Source organism: Alligator mississippiensis, chromosome 7 (assembly GCF_030867095.1).
Source record: "Alligator mississippiensis isolate rAllMis1 chromosome 7, rAllMis1, whole genome shotgun sequence".
NCBI lineage: Eukaryota > Metazoa > Chordata > Crocodylia > Alligatoridae > Alligator > Alligator mississippiensis.
This window is the reverse complement of record NC_081830.1, coordinates 3118546-3142116: the sequence shown is the minus strand read 5'-3', so window position 1 is coordinate 3142116 and position 23571 is coordinate 3118546. Positions and strand designations below refer to the sequence as shown.

At 49.5% G+C, this 23571-nt stretch overlaps 4 protein-coding genes across 4 annotated transcripts; 2 read left to right on the top strand and 2 right to left on the bottom strand.

The window, feature by feature from the left end:
- Nucleotides 1-450: 450 nt before the first annotated feature.
- Nucleotides 451-2439, top strand: LOC102569860 (olfactory receptor 4N2). Its single transcript, XM_014609974.3, has one exon. The coding sequence runs from the start codon at nucleotides 589-591 to the stop codon at nucleotides 1522-1524; it is 936 nt and encodes a 311-aa protein (XP_014465460.3). The 5' UTR covers nucleotides 451-588; the 3' UTR covers nucleotides 1525-2439.
- A 5712-nt stretch (nucleotides 2440-8151) lies between these two features.
- Nucleotides 8152-11303, top strand: LOC132251613 (mast cell protease 1A-like). Its single transcript, XM_059731572.1, has 5 exons — nucleotides 8152-8259; nucleotides 8621-8777; nucleotides 9744-9888; nucleotides 10038-10298; nucleotides 10494-11303. The coding sequence occupies exons 1-5, from the start codon at nucleotides 8202-8204 to the stop codon at nucleotides 10641-10643; spliced, it is 771 nt and encodes a 256-aa protein (XP_059587555.1). The 5' UTR covers nucleotides 8152-8201; the 3' UTR covers nucleotides 10644-11303.
- A 4713-nt stretch (nucleotides 11304-16016) lies between these two features.
- On the bottom strand, nucleotides 16017-17215 carry LOC132243252 (ribonuclease-like). The gene is made up of 2 exons (XM_059731586.1): nucleotides 17088-17215; nucleotides 16017-16882 (listed from the first exon to the last, which is right to left on the bottom strand). The coding sequence occupies exon 2, from the start codon at nucleotides 16856-16858 to the stop codon at nucleotides 16421-16423; it is 438 nt and encodes a 145-aa protein (XP_059587569.1). The 5' UTR covers nucleotides 16859-16882; nucleotides 17088-17215; the 3' UTR covers nucleotides 16017-16420.
- Nucleotides 17216-21105: 3890 nt separating this feature from the next.
- On the bottom strand, nucleotides 21106-23139 carry LOC106738401 (ribonuclease). Its single transcript, XM_059731585.1, has 2 exons — nucleotides 23054-23139; nucleotides 21106-21958 (listed from the first exon to the last, which is right to left on the bottom strand). The coding sequence occupies exon 2, from the start codon at nucleotides 21932-21934 to the stop codon at nucleotides 21497-21499; it is 438 nt and encodes a 145-aa protein (XP_059587568.1). The 5' UTR covers nucleotides 21935-21958; nucleotides 23054-23139; the 3' UTR covers nucleotides 21106-21496.
- Nucleotides 23140-23571: the final 432 nt, after the last annotated feature.

The following is a 23571-nucleotide window of genomic DNA, read 5'->3' as shown; positions in this document are numbered from 1 at the left end:
AGTTAGGGATCACTTAGAGGATCTGGATGGTTTCAAGTTGGCTGGGCTGGATGGGATATGCCTGAGGATACTGAAGGAATGGGTTGGGGTAATTTAGGAGCCATTGGCTATTCCTTTTGAAAAGTCATGGAGATTGGGGTCCCAGGTGGGGAGACTGAGGTCCCAGATAACTGGAAAAGGGCAAATATAGCGCCCATCTTTACATGGGGGAAGGAGGAGGATCTGGGGAGCTACAAACCTCTCAGCCTGAGCTTTGTACCCAGAAGGACCATGAAGCAGGTGAAGTGCCTAGGGGAGAATAGGGAGATACGGATCAGTCAGCATGGATTGACCAAAAGTAAGTCAGTTATGCATGACCAACCTGATTTCCTTCTGTGATAAAGTGACAGGCTCGGTGGATGAGGGGAGAGCAGTGGATGTGGTATACCGTAACTTTAGCAAGTCTTTTGACACTGCCTCTCCTGACATCCTCATTAGCAAGCTAAGGAAATACAGACTAGATGAAGCTGCCCCCTGACACTTGCTTATGACAATGAATAATAAATCTCACCGACCCCTGTGTGTGTTATAGGACTCCACGCTGATGGGATGGAGCAGGGGAACGGCACAGAAGTGGTGGAGTTTGTGCTGCTGGGACTAGCGCAGACCCAAGAAGTCCAATTTTTCCTCTTTATCTTGTTTCTTATCTTCTACTCACTGGTTCTCCCAGCTAACATCCTCATCATCCTCACTATCCAAAGGGACCGCCGCCTGGGCTCCCCCATGTATTTCTTCCTGGCCAACCTGGCCTTCCTGGACATCTGCTACTGCTCCATCACCCCACCAAGGATGCTTGTCGACTTCTTTTCCCAACACAAGGCTATCTCCTACAGAGCCTGTATGGCCCAGCTCTTTTTCCTCCACTTCTTAGGGGGGGCTGAGATCTTCCTGCTGATCTCCATGGCCTTTGATAGGTACGTGGCTATCTGCAAGCCCCTGCACTATACCACTGTGGTGAACAGGGGGGTCTGCTGGGCCCTGGTGGTGGCTGCCTGGACAGGGGGTTTCACTCACTCCATCATCCAGGTCATCCTTATCATCCGTCTCCCCTTCTGCGGTCCCAATCAGCTGGACAACTTCTTTTGTGATGTCACCCAGGTGATCGAGCTGGCTTGCACTGACACCTACCAGCTTGAATTTGTCATATTCATCAATAACAGCCTGGTCATTTTGGTAAGCTTCTTCCTTCTGCTGATCTCCTATGGGGCCCTGCTGGTCCGGCTGAGGGCAGGCTCCTCCCTTGGGAAGAGCAAAGCAGCCTCCACCTGTGTCACCCACATCATCATTGTCTTTGTCATGTTCAGCCCAGCCATCTACGTCTACTGCCGGCCCTTCTGTAGCTTCCCCATGGACAAGGTGGTGGCCGTCTTCCACACCGTGGTCTTCCCCCTCGTGAATCCCATGATCTACACGCTAAGGAACAGGGAGATCCTCAGTGCTATGAATAGGCTAATGCACAAACACAAGCTCTGGAGAGGGAAATAGAACAGAGAATAAAACCCTGAAGGGACTGAAAATAGTTTTGATGGGGAGGCCAGATGCCGATATGCTTGATGGCACAGAAAGTCTGTAATAAAGCTGTAGGATTTATGATCCAGAGCAAGGCATGCTTTCGCTAGAAATTAGAGGCAGGCACAGAGCCAGGCCATCAAATAGTTCAGATCGTACATATGCAAATCGTACATACGCTGGTGCACTATATGAGAGCTGCAGGATGATACAGAGAAAAGCCGTAGGTACAGTTTCTTAATACACAGCCGAATGACATGATTATGATGGGAGTACAGCAATAAAATATTTGGTGTTCTGCATGCTCACGTGCACTCGTTGGTAAAATTGAAGATAATTCTGCAAAAAGGAATGAGTGATTGTCTATGTCTTGTTTAGCCAAGAAAAGCTGAAGAGTTGGCATTGCTCTGTGAGCCTCATCTAGCTTGTCAGGTTCTGGAATGGCCATAGGGCAGTACCTTTCGAGCCAAGTAATTACCAGCTGTGAATCTTTCTTTGCATTAGGGTGCTTGTACATTTAGAAATGACTGATTGCACTTCAACAAATGACAAATGAGCCAGCATGTATCAAAGTGAATAGAATCCAGTACACCTACTAATGAGACCACAGGGATGAGTGACTCATTAACGAGGTTTCTACGGAAAAAAGTGTAATTGTAGCATCTATGGAATATTAATATCATCATCCTTTGATATCTATTCAATAATGATATACTGTTTTTAAGTGTTTACTGGGTCATTCTACCTCTTGACAATCTTGTGGAAAAGTGTAGAGCACTGGCTCTTGGTCTTTTTTAGATCTAACAATCCCCTCCTTAGACTCACAGCATCCGTTGGAAAATCCCACCTCTTAGTTTTCACTTGCTCTTTGAGTAGGGAAAAGCAATAAAGCAATTCTCTTGCTGCAAAGATCTCAAAATGACCACGGTGGGTCAGAATGTTTTTAACACGATGGATTCCTGTTGAAATCTCTTGGTTTTTCTTATGAATCGTGTTTGCACACCTAACTACGCCAACAGTACATGGCATTAGTGATTGGTGCCACCTTAGTCAGGAAGGGCACATACCCCCCCCCCCGGTGACCAGTCAGCAACCGGGGCGGGGGTCCCCCAGTGGGTAATCTCACTGACCGGTGGGAGTGGGGGGTCCTCTACAGCCAATCACACTGCCTGGGAAGCGGCTGCAGCGCTCCCAGAAGTGGATGCAGCGCTACATTTGGTGCTCCCACTCCCCGACTGGTGCTTGCAGGGCAGGCACCAGCACTCCCACCTGCCCTCCCCCTCCATGCCCATCACCAAAGCAGGGAGCACGGTTTGTCAGGGGGTGTACCAGCACTCTCAGGGGTGCACGTGCACCCCCCATGCACCCCCTACGCATCACCACTGGTACATGGCACCCTGCAGCACCTGAAAAAGGATCTGAAGGCACCTCTGGTGCCATGGCACCTTGGTCTAGAGTTTGTATCTACTGTACCTGACAGCAGAGATTAACTTTGCCTCTCTTCTGATTTGGGAGAAGGAGGAAGCCAGCAATTTTGTCTGTGGGAGTGGGAGGGAAAAGCAGAACGTGTCCAAGACGACTAGGGAAGAGAGAGAGACTTTTAAAATTACTTTTCAGACCTTAATAATAAAAGCATTCAAAATAAAGGGTAAGAGTGCACAACCTGCTATGGATGTATAGTACTTATAGTATACTTTATAGTACTTCTGTGAGGATATTTGTGTTTGTGAAGTTAAACCCATGATGGGAACTTTCCTCATATGAACAGGCCAAGCCATTGAACACCCAGAGGTGACACTGCCAGAAGGTGGCTGGATCGGGAGGGAGCTCTGAGACAGGGATGTGACCTTCCTGAGATTCTCCCAGCACCATCCCAGTCAGGCCATTCCCTTTCCCATTCTCCGTTTGACTTCTCTCTTGCTTCCCCATCCTCCCTTCAGTCCACCCCGCAACCCAGGACGGTGCCACTAGGTGCTGTGCGTGTCGTCAAAATACAGGATCTTTGGCTTGCCAGTGTTGGCCTGCCCGTAACTGCCCTGGGACTCTGCAATGGAGATGCTCAGAGCAGTGAGGCTGCCTTGGGTGACACCCCACCCCTTGCCCACCTGGAAGCCCAGCATGGCCACTCTCTGGCCCTAGCTAAGCTACTAACAAGGAGCCTAGAGCCCAGGTATGCAGATGGACAAGGACCCTTCTCTGAGCCCTGATGTTGTTCCTGCTCCTGTCTTCTGCTGCAGCAGCTGCCGGTAGGCAAGCTTCACCCCTGGAGCTATGCATGGAGTGAGGCAGGGGCATGAGCTGATGAGCGTGTGGGATGCTGAAGAGAGTCCTGGCTTGTTCTCCCGTCCCATCCTCCCGAACCTCCTAGGCAGCAGCACACAGCATTCACCCAGTGGAAAGGCTGGTCCACATGGGAATGAGCCCCACTTCCAGCCCCCACCCCATCACTCATTCCCCTCCTGGGACACCAGCTCTGTTTATTGCTTTGGGGACCAGCCTGGCCTCCCCACTTCACACAGGATCTCTGTAGACACTTGCACTTGGATTATAACTTGCAAGTGCTCCTATTGCCCAATTCCTTTTTTTTTTATTGTGTATCTTGATGCCATAACCTTTTTACAAGTCTTTTTTATTATAGGTTAGCCCTGTGAACTTATCTTTATAGCGTGTTTACCTGGCAAGCATCCTAACCCTATAACCCTGCCAATTATAGGCTTCTTTGTAAGTCAGCTACTGATAAAGAGACAAGCAACAGGTCTTGTGCCTGACTGTATATCGGTTACACCCAGAGTACGAGATACACATATCTATGAGTGCCTGTGTCTGACTCCCCATTACTGTGAAGTAAAAGTTAAAGCTATAACTTGTAAGACCGTACAAATGAAAGGACCGGTGTGGAGAAGAGGAAATTTGGCCAGCAGCAAGTGTTTTGGGAAGCTTAATGGGTTTTCTCCCAATTTCCATCTATTCTAACAGACATTTTCTGATTTTTTTTTCTCTCTTTGTCTTTCTGAGACTCTCAGAATCCAGCCTAAATCAGCTCTTCAGTAATCTGGTCTGAAATAAAGAGAATAGCCCTCTATAAGCCCAAATGCAAAGTGCTACCCTTACAAAGAAGCAATAACATGCACAAATACCAAACTGAGAGTGACCAGGCTCCAGTTCTGGTGCAAAGAGTCTGGGACTGATAATAGAAACCAGGCTGAATGCTCACCAACAATGCAATATGACTGAAACGAAAAGCTAATCACATGCTGTATGGTTTGTAACAAGAGTGTCATCTGCAAGCCACGGGAAGCGATTCTTTCACTCTATTTAGCAATGGTGAGACGTCATCTGGAGTACTGGGTCTAGTTTTAGGGACCAATCTTTGAGAAATTAAAAAGAAAAATTAAAAAGAGTCCAGAAGAGAATGACAAAAAAGACTTACAGGTCTACGGAACCCCACATATAAGGAAAGGTGGAGGAATTGGAGTTATTTAGGTTAGAAAAGAGTATACTGGGCGTCTCTGCACAAGACACTAAATGCGCAGTAACCAAATTATATTGTGCATTAGCATGTCATGGCAAAACCCATGCTAATACTACTAATTCAGTAGTATTGGGCTACTGCACATTATGATCACTTAAAAATCGTGCATTAAGGATTGATTTAGTACCTGGTAATACAGGTACTAAACTTAATGCACAGTATTACAGCACATTAATGAACATGTAGACATGCTCATGAAGAGGTGATTTGACAACCATTTTCTAATTCAAAATACATTGTAGTGAAGAGGATGGAAATCAATGGCTCTCTCTGTCCACAGGAAGGAGGATGAGAAGTAATGGGTTGAAATTGCAACTATGGAGATTGGGACTGACTACTGAAGTTGGGTAAAGTAGATCTCACTAGGAGGGTGATTAATCACAGCAAGCGATTGTAAAGAAAGACTGGAGAATCTCCACCATCAGCAGTTTTTAAGGGCAGGTTAGAAAGCTTTCAGACAAAAAGGGGCTCAGCAGCTGACACTAAACATGAAGCTACACATGTGTAGCTCCCTGGCCCACTTGTTCCAACCATTCACACACTTGGACTCTGCAATTAGATGCCTAACCCTACCAGGGCAGAAGGCACCAGGCCAGATAGCTTTCCTGCCTCTTCCATCCTGGCCCTGGACTTGCTCTGCCCATTGCAATCAATCCTGGCCTGCAGTCTCCTGCTATCCCAGCCCCAGGCTTCTTCAAATAGGGATGGGAACAACGTTCATTGGCACAGTTGTGCACAGACCGAGATGACAGCAAGTCAAGACTGAGTTTCCAGCAGATCTGTGGTCTGGGAAGCACCAGGCTGGAATAGCCAAGGGAGCAGCAGGGCAGCGGTGAGACTGTGTGCACTACCCTTGGGGCCGGGGTAACAAGTCCATGCAGATCAGGATGGAGGAGCACTGCATCCACTTGTAAGGGCTGGGCCATTATAGCAAATGTCTCTCCTTCACCACGTCCTGCTCCCACTATGTCAATCGTTGCCTTTTATTGCCAGCTTCTTAGAAACATCTGTTCACTATGTGGACTTGCTAATCTTCTTCTTTGATATTTCTTTGCCTGATCAAGCACCATGCAGCAGGCACCTAGCACAGGTAGATCAAAGGGAATCTGTGGGGAAGTCAAGGTCAGGGCTAGCTGGAGACTGCAGGTCGGGATGGAGAAGAGTTGGCAATGGCTCTTAGAGTTAGTTGTCTCTCTTTCATCCTATACCCCTCTCACTTGACAGCTGTTTCCTTTGAGTACTATTTCCTGGAAAGAACCCATTCACCATCTGGATTTACTAATCCTCCCCTCCCATAATCCCTCATTTCTTGCTCAGCCAAGGTCCATATAATGCACACCTAACAGGGATGGAAGCTCAGAGAAAGATCTCCATTTCAACAGAGGTTTGGACCCATCTGGCAGCTCCAAGGTTAGGTAAGAGGAGACATAACTGCTCTCTGCAGTCACAGAGACAAGGGTAAGAAGTGTTGGTACTATCCAGCAGGACACAGATCAGCTGGTAGGAACGTGTGTGTGCATGTGTGTGTGCGTGCACGCTGTCTGAAGCAGTTGGTATTGGTATTCTTGGTGCTAAATGTTGGGGACAGGATCATCCATCTCCTACATCAGGAGTTGAACTCGTCTTTCACCCATTTAGAGACCAGCCCATGATCTACAGTGGGGACAGATTGTGTCCTGCCTGCTTCTCCTTGGGGGGGAGATCTTGCCCAAGGAACTTACTATCTATGGGATGTCTCCATCCTGCTTTCCTCCAGCCAGTGGGATCCTCCTCTGTGAGCCTCACCACTGAGAGCACTAGTGCTACCCCCAGTCTGTGTGTAGAGGCAGGCAGGGTCTCACTGGGAGCAGCACTGAGCATCCCCACAAGAGCTGGTGCAGAAATTGGGGTTTGCAGGACACTCACGTAAAAGCCTGGATCTCTTCATTAACCCCTGCAAGGAGCTGGGATCCACTCCAGGGCATCCACTCCTTTTCTGTTGTGTGTAGAGACAGTCTGGTGTAGATTTTGCTACGCTGCTGAGGGCCTGCAACCAGGGATTGTAGATACAAGTCATGTCTGTGACAGATCGGGACTGATGCAAGGTTGCCAGGTCTTGAGGTGGGCCTGTGGTCCCTCAGCAGTGGGAAGACAGGGAGTAGAGACACAAGCTGCAGTTTCTCTCATTGCTGTTCCTTCCTCTCCCTTTTCTGGGTGCATTTGTTTGCTTTTGCCTCTGAGAAAATGGACTGGACTTTGACAACAATAGTGGCAACACCAGCTCCAGCCCAATTCAACAAATGGTTTCCGCTTCCTCCTGACTATTAAGCCCATCTCTCATATGAGGGTGCTGAGCCAGTCAGAGACAGTGAGGAAGGGATACTATCACAAGGAGCTCCTTACTTCTAAGATGATTTTAATGGTTTTCTTTCTTTTTTTTCCCCCTGCATGTTTAAGAAGTATTAAAAAGCTTTCTGGTACAATTTTTTTCAAGAAGGTAGCTGGCGATAGATACATTAACGTGAAATACTGGACTGTTTCCTGCTGTAAAATAGGACAGGGGGTCGGATTCAATGATCTATTGACATCCCTTCCGACCCTCACTTCTATGAATCTAGGACAGTTTCTAACACTTTATCCGTTCTTCAGCTCCCAACGCCCCGCTTCATCATTATTTCAGTTTGTGAGATGCCAATGGGAACTGTGGGAAGGGAATGGGGATAAAAAAATCCCACAATGCTCTGTACAGGAGCATGAATCTGGTGTATTCAGATGCTTTCTCTGTGCACATCGCCCTGGCATTTGTCCTCCTCAAGGTCCTATGATTGGGCTTCAGGTCTACAATGGGTTTCCCACTTTCAAGAGGAATTTCTGCCATTTGCTTTCCATTGGGGAAAAGAAACCCAGGACAAGGTTCAAACCCGTCCTCTCCTCTGACACAAGTTCACATGCACAAATGCATGCACAAATACCCACGCAGAGCCAAATGGCCATGTGATTTAACCTTCAACCCACTCCACCAGCGGTTCGTGAAGGCCCCCACAGGACGCCAGCTTTATCTCAGGGGGTGTGAACATGATTCGGAGGTTTCCTTTGGGTATTTATTATATCTTCAGGTTATTGCTTTCCCCAGATTGGGAAGATGTTGCTCCTGCTTCTGTTGCCTGTGGCTCTGCTCCTGCCCTCCACACTTGGGGACGGTGAGTATGGACGGGGTTCGTGGCCATAGGGAACAAAGGCCAGTCTGCCAGGGTTCAGGGTTCTCCCCTAAACAGAAGACTTTACATGCAGCTGTATCAAAATGCACTTTCTCTCCTTGTGCCTAGATTAGTGCTCATCCCCTGCATTACTGACCACTGCCACCATCTCTGTGTCATCTGCAAACTGTCTGAAAGACCATTTCTGTTTCCCGGGTGGGGATGGTGAGAGTTCAGGGCTGAGAGCCTTTAACAACTTCCATCTGAGATCTAGGGATGGGGCAAGACCATGGAGGAGTGGATTTCTGAGCCACATGCTGTCTCAAGGCAGGTGACTTTTCCCTCTTTCCTGTCTCCATGCCAGACAAGATCATTGGGGGACGTGAAGCTGCAAATGACTCCCATCCCTACATGGCTTCCATGAACATAGAAATATTTGGGCTAGTGAGAAAGAGATGTGCAGGATTCCTGATCCGGGAGGACGTGGTGATGACGGCGGCTCATTGTTATGTCAGGTTCAGGTGAGGAATCCCACCTGATCTCCAAGGGATCGGTCCAAGAAGAATACACCCAGTTCCTAGTGGCGAAGTGACCCACCCTGTTCCTTGGAGGAACCCCTGCCCTGGCTCTGGATGGAGGCTGGTGTCCCTTAAAGGGGTGGGCCCAGGGGGTGCCGTAGTGCAGCTGCTCCACCCACATTTCAAATCTAGCTGCCTGAGAGAGGCAGCAGCATTTCTATTCAGGCAGTGCTGCAAATGTCAATTGACTTCATGGCTCATTAACCTCTCCCTGATTCCTGCTAATCTCTCTTCACTTCACAGATGTTAACAGCCCACTCCCTTTTTTAATGGTCCTCATGTTGCACTATTCAAACTAAAGGACTAATGACACAATATCTTTTGACTGTTTCCTATTTTTCCCTAGTTTGTTCTGCTTTTTCAACTTTATTTATAATCTAGCAATTTAGTGGATATTTGGTTTGCTTTCATCATAAACTGAATAACATAGTGCTAGCCTCTTGCATATCAGTACAGCATCTAGCTTTTTTTTAACTGGATAAGCAATACATGTTGCATTATATGTGATCGTGTGCCGTGCTATCTGCCACCTGGTTCACACTCCTAGATCCTCCCCTGGGCCCTGTATCTCACTTCCACCTCTCTGAGCTGGCCAATATGCCCACCTTGGAGCCAGACCAGAGCCACTGCCCCTCCAGGGAAAAGACCCCCTGTTGCATTCCCTTCCCAGGATCTACTGAACGGATCATAGGAGATGGGAGCCCTGGTCCCCCAGTGACAGTGGCTCTGAGCAAGGTGGAATAAGATCACACTTAGCTGCTTAAGCCCACTTGTGTGTCTAAGAACTGCAATGGGATCTGGACCACAGCACCCCAAAGGGGTCAGAGAATGTAAGAGCCACAGAGAAATGCTCTAGACATCCTGTTTGCAATGCTTGGACAGCTACAGTATCCTGAGATTTCCACACAGGGATTTAAACAAAATATCTGTGGTGCTGGGAGCTCACAACGTTCGGAAACCAGGAGCAAACTCACAGAAGATTGACGTGCGTCACCAGATTGTCCACCCGAAATACAGGAGGAAAACTAAACACAATGACATCATGCTGCTGCAGGTACTTCCCTCGTTATATTAGCCTGTCCCCAGTGACTCAAGCTGCTCCAGGGTCCGGCCCCATCACATAATCCCACCCCGCAGGAGCTCAGACTCCTTCCTTGTTCTGCGGGATGAGTCTTTATCCTGTGGGTTTTTTCTCCATGGCAGCTGACTCAAAAAGCCAAGCTGAATGACCAAGTGCAACTCATTGGCCTGCCTGCAAAAGGGGAAGCAGTGCAACCGGGAACCGTGTGCCGTGTGGCTGGCTGGGACAGGACAAGCCTGTGGAACTGGAAGTCCTTGAATGTGCTGCTGGAGGTGGACCTGCCGGTGCGGCGTGATCAAGTCTGCGAGAAGGCTTTCTACACGTATACTGCCCAGGTGCAGATGTGTGCCGGGAACTCCTCCAGGAAGAGATCAGCTTTCAGAGTAAGTGTGTTCCTTGGCTCATGAAGTAGGGGACATTGACCCCAAGTTGTGGGTGCTGGCCCAGACTGCAGGGTGACCCCGGACTTGTTGGGTGTGATGTTGAAACCCATCCTGGTGCAGAGAGGGGAGGCAAATCCTGTCTTTGCCACAGAAGGATGCAATGAGACTCATCTCACATCTGGCTTTATTTCACAGGTTGATTCTGAGGGAGCACTGGTGTGCAACGGGACAGCCCACGGCATCCTCTCCTACGGACGCCGAAGAAGGACCTTCCCTCAAGTGTTTGCAAAAGTCTCCAGTTTCATTCCCTGGATTGAGAGCGAGCTTAAAAAGCTCAAGCCCTAGGCTTGAGCTACCAACATCTACCAACATCACCCAATTTCTCCATCACCCTGCACCTCCCCAGCAGAGACGAATCAGACCAGAGTGAGAAACTGAGCAGCAGTCCAACAAGAGATTAAGAACTTAATTCAACAGCAATAAATAATGATTTCAGAAAGGAAACAACAATAACTTAGAAATGAAACAAGAATTTGATACCAAATAATGTTGCACTTGAACCTACGCAGAATTCAAACTCACAGCCTCGTGAAAGTAAATTACATCACAGAATAAAAATAAGGGCAATTTTCACTTCAACACAATAAATCTGTAAATGAATTGCAAACTGGAACTTTCAAAAAACAAAATCAAACCAAATTCACTCAAATGGCATGAAAACCACCCTAAGCCCTTTCAGCTTCCTAGTAGAGCCATGGGGTGGCAATAGAGATCTCCAGTGCTTTCGGTGTCCAAATGGTGGGGAAAAATCAGATGAGAGGCTGCCTTTCTAAGACCTGAGCTTGCTTATATGCCAATCAATTAACCGACAGTGTGCTGGAACCAAGTGCCCTGAGTTCAGAGCCTTGCTCTTTTCCATCTATTCCTTCCTTTTCCTCTCTGCCTCTGTGCTACTGGTTAATTAGACTTACTGCTTTTCCTCACTGCAATGAATAAAAATGTTAAAAGCAATTTGTGTCAACGTCCCATGAATGAATTTCCTGAGCCTTGGTATCAGGAATGGACTCTTCATCTCACAGGCTAGGGTGATTGCGGAGGTGGGGAGCGAATGTAGGGGGGAAATAGTCCTTAACAAGGTGGAGCTGTGGTACTAGATGAGACACAACTGGTTGCAGATGAGCAAGGAATAAATCCACTTGACAGGGTACAGAGCTTATCCTGATGCCATCTGGGGCTGGTGGCGATTGGGGCAGGGACGATAGGTGTGTGGCTGGATGGTTGTAAAGATGGAAATACATTCATCGATTGTGAGGGGCTGGAAGGGCCTTACAGGTCATTGGGTCCAGGCCCCAAGAAAGATGGATGTCCATGAATAAGGACTGGTGGAGAGACTTAGAGAAGGAGGGAAAGTGAGATGGCTCTGCTTGGCAAAGGGAAGATAATGTATGCATAGATGGATGGCTACAGGGGTGCCTGAACAAAAGATGGATACATCTGGATAGAGAACACTGAACAGGGATATGAATTCATGAACGGGTGGCAAGGCTAGATAGATCAGCTGCCAGGGCAATACAGGGGGCAAATGGGCCAGGGGATCCCTTGAATGGATAAATGTGGGAGCGGGGAGGGCCTGTCACCTCTGTGCTTGGTGCTGGTGCTGGTGCTGGAGCTGGTGCATCTCATATTGTCCCCACATTCGCCTACTGCAAACATATAATTCTCGGTCCCTTGGGATGCTATCACAGAGCTTCCTTATCATGAAAAGAAAAATGCCTGGGCTCAGAGCTGGGCCCTGGGCTGACTGCATGGTGCTCCAGGGCTTCTCTGAGCTGTCTCTAGAAACATCCCTTTCACCCCCAGGTCTAGTCCAGGGTAAACTGGGGCCATTCTTTCCCAGTGTACAAAGGGTATGATGAAGGCAGGGAAACTGAGGCATGCACTAAGAGAAACATTACCGAGCACAGTTAATATAGAAGTATTACACAGTGCTGTCCCACTCAGTCACCGATCTGAAACTTCCCAATGTACCGGACCTTCAGTTGCTACCACCCGCCCTCCCCGACTGCCTCATTGCTAAAGATGCTGTGATTGTGTCTTTGAGACGACATCTAGGGACATAAAAAAACACAACACGAGGTTTAATGAGGGATTACCCACACTTTTACATAAATAGCATAGTTTGTAATGATTTACTTAAAAGAAGCAATGAGCAAAGGAAAAAAAAGACCTAACTAACTACTAACATTTTATTTTTCTAAATGTAGATTAGTCAGACAGGATATGCACCTCTCATGAGGCTCATCATTTGCAAATTCTGAGAAAGTTTTACGTTCCAGGCTGCAGTATAACAAAACCCTCGTGGTCCAGTAAATAATAATGATTCAGACAAGCAACGGTCCTGCATCTCCATGAGAAGAAGACTGTAGCACATAACACTAATGCTGCTAGCTGGAAAATATTGCCCTTGCACCCCTCTCTTCTTGACCTTTCCTGGCTTTCTTTTGTCTTAAACTGCCATCTAAACCACTTCCTTCTGCTCAGCATGTTGCTCTTGACCCCCTTGACTAGGGGTTTCAAGAAACAAACCATCTCCAGCATTTAAAAGTTCAATGAGGCTTGAGGAGAACTGCTTAGTTGAGCCTTGTCCTGTCGTGCTCTCTATATAAGTCAACTTTGGTTCATCAGCGAGATGCCAATCTACCTGCCTCCTGTGGAGGAGACACAGGTTTCTGTAGAAGGGCTTTTCTTGAAAACACCTGTTTCACTTGGCATTTTCCATACTGTGGTAGGAAGGGGTCATTCCCTTGCTGAGGGCTGCATGACGGCATCAACGGGAAGTTGTCGGCATCTTTCTGTGCGTGTCAGTTGTTACAATAAAGCCCTTTGAGAGAAGAAAGTCTCCCTGCCTTTTAGCTATGAGAGAGCGCACGCATTCAACCCTCCTGCATAAGCCACTGTATTTTTTATCTGCATTTTTTCCCTTCAGCATATTCTCAGTTTTATTAGTTATGACCTTTTTTCCTCCTCTAAACAGGGTTTTGCAATTTGCTGAATAGCATCAACGGTCAACGTTCCCCATTAGATATTTATCCAAAGGTTGCAAAATGACCTGACAGACTGATACCAATCTTCAAATATTGCAAAGGGTGCTGCGAAGAGGAAGGCTATAAGCTGCTCTGTATGTCGGCCTTACACAGGACAAGACATAATGGGCTTGAACTGCAGTGGGGTGAATTAGGCTAGACATCAGGAAAACTTTTCATGTGTGATGATAGTTAAGCCCTGGAATAGAGAAGCAAGGGAGACTGTGGGATCAAGAACAAGTTAGATAAATATCTGTCAAGAATGATTTCGGTGTGCTTGATCCTACACAAGGATGACTAGATGAGTTTTCAAAGTTGGTTCCATAATATTGGCTCAAATTCTCAAGAGATCTTGTACTATAATCACGTGCTTGTTACTAAATTTAGATAGGTTTTATAAAATGTGGGATAAAAAAAATGGACATTCAAGCACCTTTAGATTACTTGTTGAGTTATAATATCAATGATAAATGTTCTTCAGCTGGATAGTAGGAAGGGAAAACCAGATGGAGACATGTTCCAACGCAAGGCAAGGAAACATGCCCTGTTTGGGAAGCCCCTTCCCCACCCTCATGGCAAGAACAGCCTCACCGCTACCACAAGGACTGAGAGAGCAGAAGGACTTTGTCCGCCGTGCCCTAACCGCCGGCTGACACCCAAAGGGTGAGTCAGGCCTGGCTTTGCACATGTAGGTCCTTGAGCTTCACTCATGTCTTGCAGTTGAGGTCGGCGGGGTATAAGGATGATGGGATCGTGCCCCACCCTGCAAATTAGCCCTGGACCTGCCTCTCAGCCTGTGTGTGGACATGTGTATGAGCGGAGGGGTCTATGGATATGATGAGCACAAAGCCCTGAGAGAATAAGCAGCTTTTGCAGCGTAGCTGGCATAGAGAGGGCAAGACCAGGCCTGCATAGCAGTACTCATGGTGGTGGTGTCGGTGCTATCTGACCAGTAGTGCTGCCCTTCCTACAGTGATATTTGCTGTCTCGAGTCTGATAAAGGGAACATGACAGGGAGGAGATGCAAGACGGGATCAGATTGTGTATCTAGACAGTCTGACACCCCTGGGATTTGCTCCTCAGCCCAGCCAGCCCTAGCCTCCTTCCTCTTCTATCCCACATGAGCCCCTGGCCAGGCAGCCTGGTCTCTCCCTGCACTTCCTTCACATCAGCTCTTGGGCCCAGATATCTTAGTGTCCAGGGACTCCTACACAGACATGGCTCGCAGACCAGCCCTTTTCAAATGGCCTTGCTGCTATAAGAGGATCAGTTCCTTACACCTGGCATCACCTGTCCCCTGCCGCCTTCACCCATTGCTCTGCTGTTTCTGCCTAGGGCAGCACACAGGTAGTAACAGGATGGCTGGGCTGTTGGTCTGAGACAAGGAGGGATGTGGCTGCAGACCTGGCTGGCTGGGCCTGGAAGCTGTCCCATGCAGCGCTCCATGCCATCTGACTAGGTCACAAGGTTGCTCAGAGAAGGCGGGCGACTTCGTTTTCATTAACGAATTTTTGGGAACCTGAATAGAGTGAAATAAAATCACACAGCAGTGGTTAAGTCCACTTAGGTGCTTACTAGGCAGTCTAGGGTCTGGCTCCTAGTCTCTTGGTGTGACCTGGTGCTTTGTCTCTTACTGACTTTGAAGCCAGTGGCTATACCCTGTTGGAGTGCAGGAGACTGGGCTGGACTGGGAAAGAGGGAGATGGGATGGGCCAATGTGGGGAGAGGTAGCTGATCTGGAAGGCCCAGCAGAAGGGAGACTGGGGCAGATGGAGTTAGGGGCTCAGGAGGCAATGGGAGAACCTGGGGCATAGCTGTTTGGGGAGAGGTTGGCGAGGTGTGGCCAAGGTGCTGCTCTGGGGACAGGGGATGCCAATGCATTAATGCAGGAGCTGTTGTATGCTAGCTGTTGTATGTACCTTCACTCATCTCCCCTCCATCATCCTGCCAGTAGTGCTGTGGGGGCAGGGGGGGACTCATTCAAGTAGCTGGATGCCAGCAATCTCCTCTCCATTGACACGTATTGAGGCCTAGCCCTACCCACCCAGTGTCTGCTACTGTCCCTGTCACCCCTGCAGCAGCCTCACTTAGGCTCAGAAGACCCATCAGGTGCTGGGGGCAAGAGGGGCAATTAGCCTATGTGCAATGGGAGGTAAAATAGCCTCCGGTTTCTTGGTGGTTACTCTGCAACTCACTAGCAGAATCATTTCCGTGATGCAGGACGGTAAATGGGATAAGGTTTTATTGCCTAGTAGTACCCACTTTCAGTGCTCATTACAGCTGAGTGCACACGCTGTGTGTAGGGAGCAGCTGGCAGGATGAACAGGCTGGTGCGTTTAACATTGTCCACATTGTGTACAAGCACCTGCAGTCTAGACAGAGGGGAGTTCGTTCAGGAGTATAATTCAATTGCTTGGGTGAGCCCTGGACATCCTAGGTGAAGGGGACTGTGTTGGTATGACAGGGAGTAGCCTCCAAGGGGGGGGCCTCCACTCCCAATGCCTGTGGGACTGCTCAGACACCCCCTCCCTCCATGGGCTCCAGGGAAAAGGCCCCGTATCCCATTCCCTTCATACTGCTAAGCAATCGAGTGATGTTCTCTGCAAGGTGCTCTGCACAAACACACTCACGCTCGTTCTGAATTTGCAGGGAAGTAGTTTATTGCAAGAACAGCAGGAGAATTGAGCAGACTTCCATTTTCCAAGGTGCGATCGGAGACAGTCAAATCCCCGCGCTGCATAGTCAACATCTACCCGCTCAGTGGACAAGGGATGGGAAAGGGTTGGCGTCGCTGTATAATGGACACTAGCAGGAAGCAGAAGGTGAGGGGTGGGAGATGGATGCCCCATGCTCATGCACATGAAGGGAAGGTTGGGAGATCCCACCCCGAGGCCCCGAGCAACTGGCATGTGGAAAGGCAGCGTGGAAACTCAGTGAGCGTTAGCCTAGGAAGAGCAGAAAGCAGGAGGGCAAGTCATGAGAGCAAAGGCAGGTTGTGCAAGAAGCTGGATGCTCTCTGCATGGCCTAGCCCTTGAGCCCTACAGGATTTGCTCCAAGCGCACAGGTAATTGGTGGTCACAGGCCACCCGAATCCTGCGGTTCTGACACCCGGACGAATAAACACAAGGCCTCCTGAAGATCCGGGGCACCAGGCGGCATGTCGTGAGGTCGAATGACTCCTTGCTGTCATAGAGGTCGTTTCTGAAATGCTTCCCAAGACTGGTGCAGATGGCTTTGATCTGGTTGATAGAGGCATGGATGAAGGTGTTGGAAGCCTTGCAGTGGGGCGTGGTCATGCCCCGTTGCTGCATCAAGACGTCGCAGTAAGATCTGCTCTTAACACCACTGGTCTTGGAGTAGTCAACATGCTTGGACACAAATTGCCGGAAGCTGTCGCCCTGGGCAAGCTGGACCAGGCAGAGGCACAGCAGTGCAGAGAGCAGCAGCACCATGGGGCGCGGACCCCTTGCAGCCATGGCTCTGTCCTTCACAGGATCTTCCTGGAGGTGGAGACACGGGATGGCGAGGGAGTGCCATAAGGGTCTACTTTCCCTACGACAATGCTAGCCCCTGGCCCTGCCTCCTCCCGTCACCCTCCCGCACCACCTTCCCCAAGCTCCTCTCCCTCCCATTGCCCCCTGCCTAATTCTGCCCCCAAGCCCATCTCCTCCTGCGTCTGTTAAGCAATGTGCCTTGCATACTTACCCAAGTCTGGAGGTTGGAGCGCCCGTCAGAGCTGAATCCCTGCAATCTGTCCCCCTTGCACCCAATATATAGAGACCAGGCAGGGTCCGAGGTGGGGCATGGTGGCTCCTCCCACTGAGGGACCAGGGACCGTGCACTAGGCGAGAAGTTAAGGGGGGAGTGGGCATGGCCCTGCTAACAGGAGGGCTGAGACACGGCAAACCCCACACTCCCAGTTCCTCATGTAGCTGCCTTGTCACCTTGAACCCAACAGTGCACAAGGGCAGAAATCCTGGCTCCCAGCCCTGTGCCCCACTGTACCCCAGTCGATGCTACTCCCATCACAGTTGTGTGCAAGTGAGCACAGTGTATCTGTGACGATCTGCATGATTGTGGGTATACAGTGACTGTGGACTTTTGGTTGTAGCCGTGTTGATCTAAGCACATAGGCAGGCATGGTTTTTGAGTAGATGTGATATCTTTTAGTCGGGCACAGAGTACTTGGGAAAAAGTTCTAGGCAAGCTTTCAGGTGCAATCACCCTTCTGCAGGCATAGTGTCTAATGACACAATATCTTTTGACTGTTTCCTATTTTTCCCTAGTTCGTTCTGCTTTTTCAACTTTATTTATAATCTAGCAATTTAGTGGATATTCCAAAAGTGATATTTGGTTTGCTTTCATCATAAACTGAATACCACAATGCATCTTAGTAAAGCATCTAGTTTCTGTTTAACTGGATAAGCAATACATGTTGCATTATATAGGATCGTGTGCCGTGCTATCTGCCACCTGGTTCACACTCCTAGATCCTCCCCTGGGCCCTGTATCTCACTTCCACCTCTCTGAGCTGGCCAATATGCCCACCTTGGAGCCAGACCAGAGCCACTGCCCCTCCAGGGAAAAGACCCCCTGTTGCATTCCCTTCCCAGGATCTACTGAATGGATCATAGGGGATGGGAGCCCTGGTCCCCCAGTGACAGTGGCTCTGAGCAAGGTGGAATAAGATCACATTTAAGTGCTTAAACCTGCTTGTGTGTCTCAGAATTGCAATGGGATCTGGACCACAGCACCCCAAAGGGGTCAGAGAGTGTAAGAGCCACAGAGAAATGCTCTAGACATCCTGTTTGCAATGCCTGACAGCTACAGTATCCTGAGATTTCCACACAGGGATTTAAACAAAATATCTGTGGTGCTGGGAGCTCACAACGTTCGGAAACCAGGAGCAAACTCACAGAAGATTGACGTGCGTCACCAGATTGTCCACCCGAAATACAGGAGGAAAACTAAACACAATGACATCATGCTGCTGCAGGTACTTCCCTCGTTATATTGGCCTGTCCCCAGTGACTCACGCTGCTGCAGGGTCTGGCCCCGTCACATAATCCCACCCCGCAGGAGCTCAGACTCCTTCCTTGTTCTGTGGGATGAGTATCCTGTGGGTTTTTCTCTCCATGGCAGCTGAATCAAAAGGCAGAGCTGAATGACCAAGTGCAACTCATTGGCCTGCCTGCAAAAGGGGAAGCAGTGCAACCGGGAACCGTGTGCCGTGTGGCTTGCTACACGTATACTGCCCAGGTGCAGATGTGTGCCGGGAACTCCTCCAGCAAGAGATCAGCTTTCAGAGTAAGTGTGTTCCTTGGCTCATGAAGTAGGGGACATTGACCCCAAGTTGTGGGTGCTGGCCCAGACTGCAGGGTGACCCCGGACTTGTTGGATGTGATATTGAAACCCATCCTGGTGCAGAGAGGGGCGGCGAATCCTGTCTCTGCCACAGAAGGATGCAATGAGACTCATCTCACATCTGGCTTTATTTCACAAGTTGATTCTGAGGGAGCACTGGTGTGCAACGGGACAGCCCACGGCATCCTCTCCTACGGACGCCGAAGAAGGACCTTCCCTCAAGCATTTGCAAAAGTCTCCAGTTTCATTCCCTGGATTGAGAGTGAGCTTAAAAAGCTCCAGCCCTATGCTTGAGCTACCAACATCTACCAACATCACCCAATTTCTCCATCACCCTGCACCGTCTGGAAACAATCTGCCAGGGCAACACAGGGGCCGAATGGGCCAGGGGATCCCTTGGATGGATAAACGTGGGAGCGGGGAGGGCCTGTCACCTCTGTGCTTGGTGCTGGAGCTGGTGCATCTCATATTGTCCTCTCATTCTTCTACTGCAAACATGCAACTCTCGGCCCCTTGGGATGCTATCACAGAGCTTCCTGATCAGTGAAAAGGAAAATGCCAGGGCTCGGAGCTGAGTCTTGGGTGACTGCATGGTGCTCCAGGGCTTCTCTGAGCTGTCTCCAGAAACATCACCAGGTCCAGTCCAGGGTAAAGTTACCCATTTTTCCCCAGCGTATAAATTGTGAGAAAGTTTTACGTTCCAGGCTGCAGTATAACAAACCCCTACTTTTTGGGGGGGACGAAGGAGGGGGGGCAATAAATAATAATGAGTCAGACAAGCAACAGTCCCGTATCTGCATGAGAGGAAGACTAACGTGTAACACTAATGCTGCTAACTGCAAATATTGACCCTATACCCCCCTCTTTTTTAGCTATTCCTGGCTTTCTTTTGTCTTAAACTGCCATCTAAACCACTTCCTTCTGCTCAGCATGTTGCTCTTGACCCCCTTGACTAGGGGTTTCAAGAAACAAACCGTCTCCAGCATTTAAAAGTTCAATGAGGCTTGAGGAGAACTGCTTAGTTGAGCCTTGGCCTGTCGTGCTCTCTATACGAATCGACTTTGGTTCATCGGCGAGATGCCAATCTACCTGCCTCCTGTGGAGGAGAGACAGGTTTCTGTAGAAGGGCTTTTCTTGAAAACACCTGTTTCACTTGGCATTTTCCATACTGTGGTAGGAAGGGGTCATTCCCTTGCTGAGGGCTGCATGACGGCATCAACGGGAAGTTGTCGGCATCTTTCTGTGTGTGTCAGTTGTTGCAATAAAGCCCTTTTGAGAGCAGAAAGTCTCCTTGCCTTTTAGCTATGAGAGAGCATGCATTCAACCCTCCTGTATACACCACTGTATTTTTATCTGCATTTTCTCCCTTCAACATATTCTCAGTGTTACTTAATGATGTCCTGTTTTCCTCCTCTAAACAGGCTTTTGCAATTTGCTGAATTGCATCAGCAGTCCATGTTCCCCATTAATTATTTATCCAAAGGTTGCAAAATGACCTGACAGACTGATACCAATCTTCAAATATTGCAAAGGGTGCTGCAAAGAGGAAGGCTATAAGCTGCTGGAAACGGGACCACCTGGGAACAAAAGGTGCTGGGATGCAACCAGTGTGATGGCACATATGTAGGAACCTGGGTCAGAGCCCTGGCTTCAGTTGGGAACTCCCCACACCAGCGTGCAGTGGAGATAACCGTGCCGATAACCACGGCTCTAGGCAGAGAAACTTTCTCCTGTGTGAGGTGTTTCCTGATGTTATGCTAGGAGCAGCCTCCTCCCTCCTGTCCCCACGCCCCCCAAACCACAGGGGCTTTTAGGGGACTTGAACCATTTCAGGAAAGTCCCCGTTGCCGGCTGACAGCAGCAGGAGAGCAGGGCCTGCCTGAGTGCAAAATGAGTCCTCACGCCTTGCTCATTTTCCAGGGTTGGGCTTGGGCTTGTCTTTGATTGTAGGGTTAGGCCACAAGTGCTAACTCTTGTGCTAGGACGGTTAAGTCTGGCTGGGCTTATTCAGGGAAGAGGACTAGCTGGGATATCCATTCATAAAGGTCCTAGATCAGTATGGGCAGACACATGGCTGCTCATGTGTACCCACACCCAACAGATGCACATAGACTGCCATCCGTCTCCACTGTGCACATCTGCATATCCTCACACCCACCCCTACTTATGTTCATACCCTCCCATGTCACTGCATCACTGCACCTGCAGTAGCCTCCAAGGGGGGGCCTCCTCCCACAGGGACTGCTCAGACACCCCCTCTCTCCATGGGCTCCAGGGAAAAGGCCCCGTATCCCATTCCCTTCATACTGCTAAGCAATCGAGTGATGCAAGGTGCTCTGCACAAACACACTCACGCTCATTCTGAATTTGCAGGGAAGTAGTTTATTGCAAGAACAGCAGGAGAATTGAGCAGACTTCCATTTTCCAAGGTGCAATCAGAGACAGTCAAATCCCCGCGCTGCATAGTCAACATCTACCCGCTCAGTGGACAAGGGATGGGAAAGGGTTGGCGTCGCTGTATAATGGACACTAGCAGAAAGCAGAAGGTGAGGGGTGGGAGATGGATGCCCCATGCTCATGCACATGAAGGTAAGGTTGGGAGATCCCACCCCGAGGCCCCAAGCAACTGGCATGTGGAAACTCAGTGAGCATTAGCCTAGGAAGAGCAGAAAGCAGGAGGGCATGTCATGAGAGCAAAGGCAGGTTGTGCAAGAAGCTGGATGCTCTCTGCATGGCCTAGCCCTTGAGCCCTACAGGATTCTCTCGAAGTGCACAGGCAACTGGTTGACACAGCCCACCCGGATCCTGCGGGTCTGGGATCTGCCCGTATAGACACAAGACCTGCCGCGTCTCCGGTTCACCAGGCGGCATACAGTGAGGGAGAATGACATGTGGCTGTCAAAGAGGTTCCTGCGGAAACGTCTCCCACCATTGGTGCAGATGGCTCTGATCTGGTTGATAGGGGCATGGATGAAGGTGTTGGAAAGCTTGCAGCGGGGCCGGGTCATGCCCCGTTGCTGCATCAAGCGATTGCAGTAAGCGTTGTTGTTAGGAGCGGCGGTCTTGGGCTCATTAACATGGTTGTTCACAAATTGCCGGAAGCTGGCACCCTGGGTGAGCTGGACCAGGCAGAGGCACAGCAGTGCAGAGAGCAGCAGCACCATGGGGCGCGGACCCCTTGCAGCCATGGCTCTGTCCTTCACAGGATCTTCCTGGAGGTGGAGACACGGGATGGCGAGGGAGTGCCATAAGGGTCTACTTTCCCTACGACAATGCTAGCCCCTGGCCCTGCCTCCTCCCGTCACCCACCCACACCACCTTCCCCAAGCTCCTCTCCCTCCCATTGCCCCCTGCCTAATTCTGCCCCCAAGCCCATCTCCTCCATTCCTATCCAACTGCATCTGGTGACCCTGCTTATAGCAAAGCCCCACTGTGCCCTGTGCTTGCACACACGTATGCATCCATGCACATGCACACGCACGTGCCCATTCACACCAGCACTCTGAAGGCCAGGTTCAGAGAGGAAGATTTTATGACTTAAGCACAAGGAAAGGGTCCCTTGCTGCCAGGGTGCTGGGCGAGGGAGGCATAGGAACATCAAGATCAGGCCTTTCTAGGGCACCTGAGATTGTCTAGATCCCCAATTCCCATTGAAATACACCCAGTTTGGCCACTAAAATCTTATCACGAGCTTTAGAGCCTGGGAATCAAAACCAGCTCTCCCTGACCCCAAGAAAGCCTCTTGGCCCAACCACCTGTGTACCATAAGATAGCAGACAAGGTTCCTTGGGTGAATTTGATATCTTTTATTAGACGAACCCAATAATAAAAGATATCAAATTCACCCAAGGAACCTTGTCTGCCTATGTCCTTAGACCAACACGGCTACAACCTTAACCCCTATAAATAGCAAACATTTGTCCTTTCTACTAGTTCCCAGCACTTCTGCTCTGAGTCCTGGATCCAAATCCCCTCCCAGTGCTGGGGACAGAGCCTGCAAGCCCTGAACCTAGGTCTCCTCTGCTTTGACTCTAATTTTCCTGGCTCAATTCAGATCTCAGAAAGTGAGACATCAGCTGCTGGCTGCAGGGGCCAAACCTGGATTCTGCTCTTAGTTCCCCTGGGGTAAATCATAAGCCAGCCCCGGATGCAGTGGGGTTAGGCCCTGTTCTGCTCTCAGCTCCCCCAGGGTAAATCTCTTGTTACTTTATGATGTCAAGGCTGGATCTTATCTCATCTCCCCAGGGGCAGCCTCTGCATCCCTCCCTGTGGTTGGGTCTGTTAAGCAATGTGCCTCCCATACTTACCCAAGTCTGGAGAATGGAGCGCCGTCAGAGATGACTCCAGGCTACGAGAGCTGAATCCCTGCAATCTGTCCCCCTTGCACCCATTATATAGAAACCAGGCAGGGCCTGAGGTGGGGCATGGTGACTCCTCCCACCGAGGGGCCAGAGACCCTGTGTTAGGCAAGGGGTTAAGGGGGGAGTGGACATGACCCTGCTAACAGGAGGGCTGAGACATGGCAAACCCCATACTCCCAGTTCCTCATGTAGCTGCCTTGTCACCTTGAACCCAGCAGAGCACCAGGAAAGAAATCCTGGCTCCCAGCCCTGTGCCCCACTGTACCCCAGTCGATGCTACTCCCATCACAGTTGTGTGCAAGTGTGTACAGTGAAGATCTGTGTGAATGTGGGTATACAGTTAACAGGGGTATAGGTTGTAGCCGTGTTGATCTAAGGAAACTTAGGGTTTTTGAACCCAAAAGCTTGCTTAAAAATTGTTTTCCAACTATTTAAGTTGGTCTAATAAAAGATACCAGGTTCCC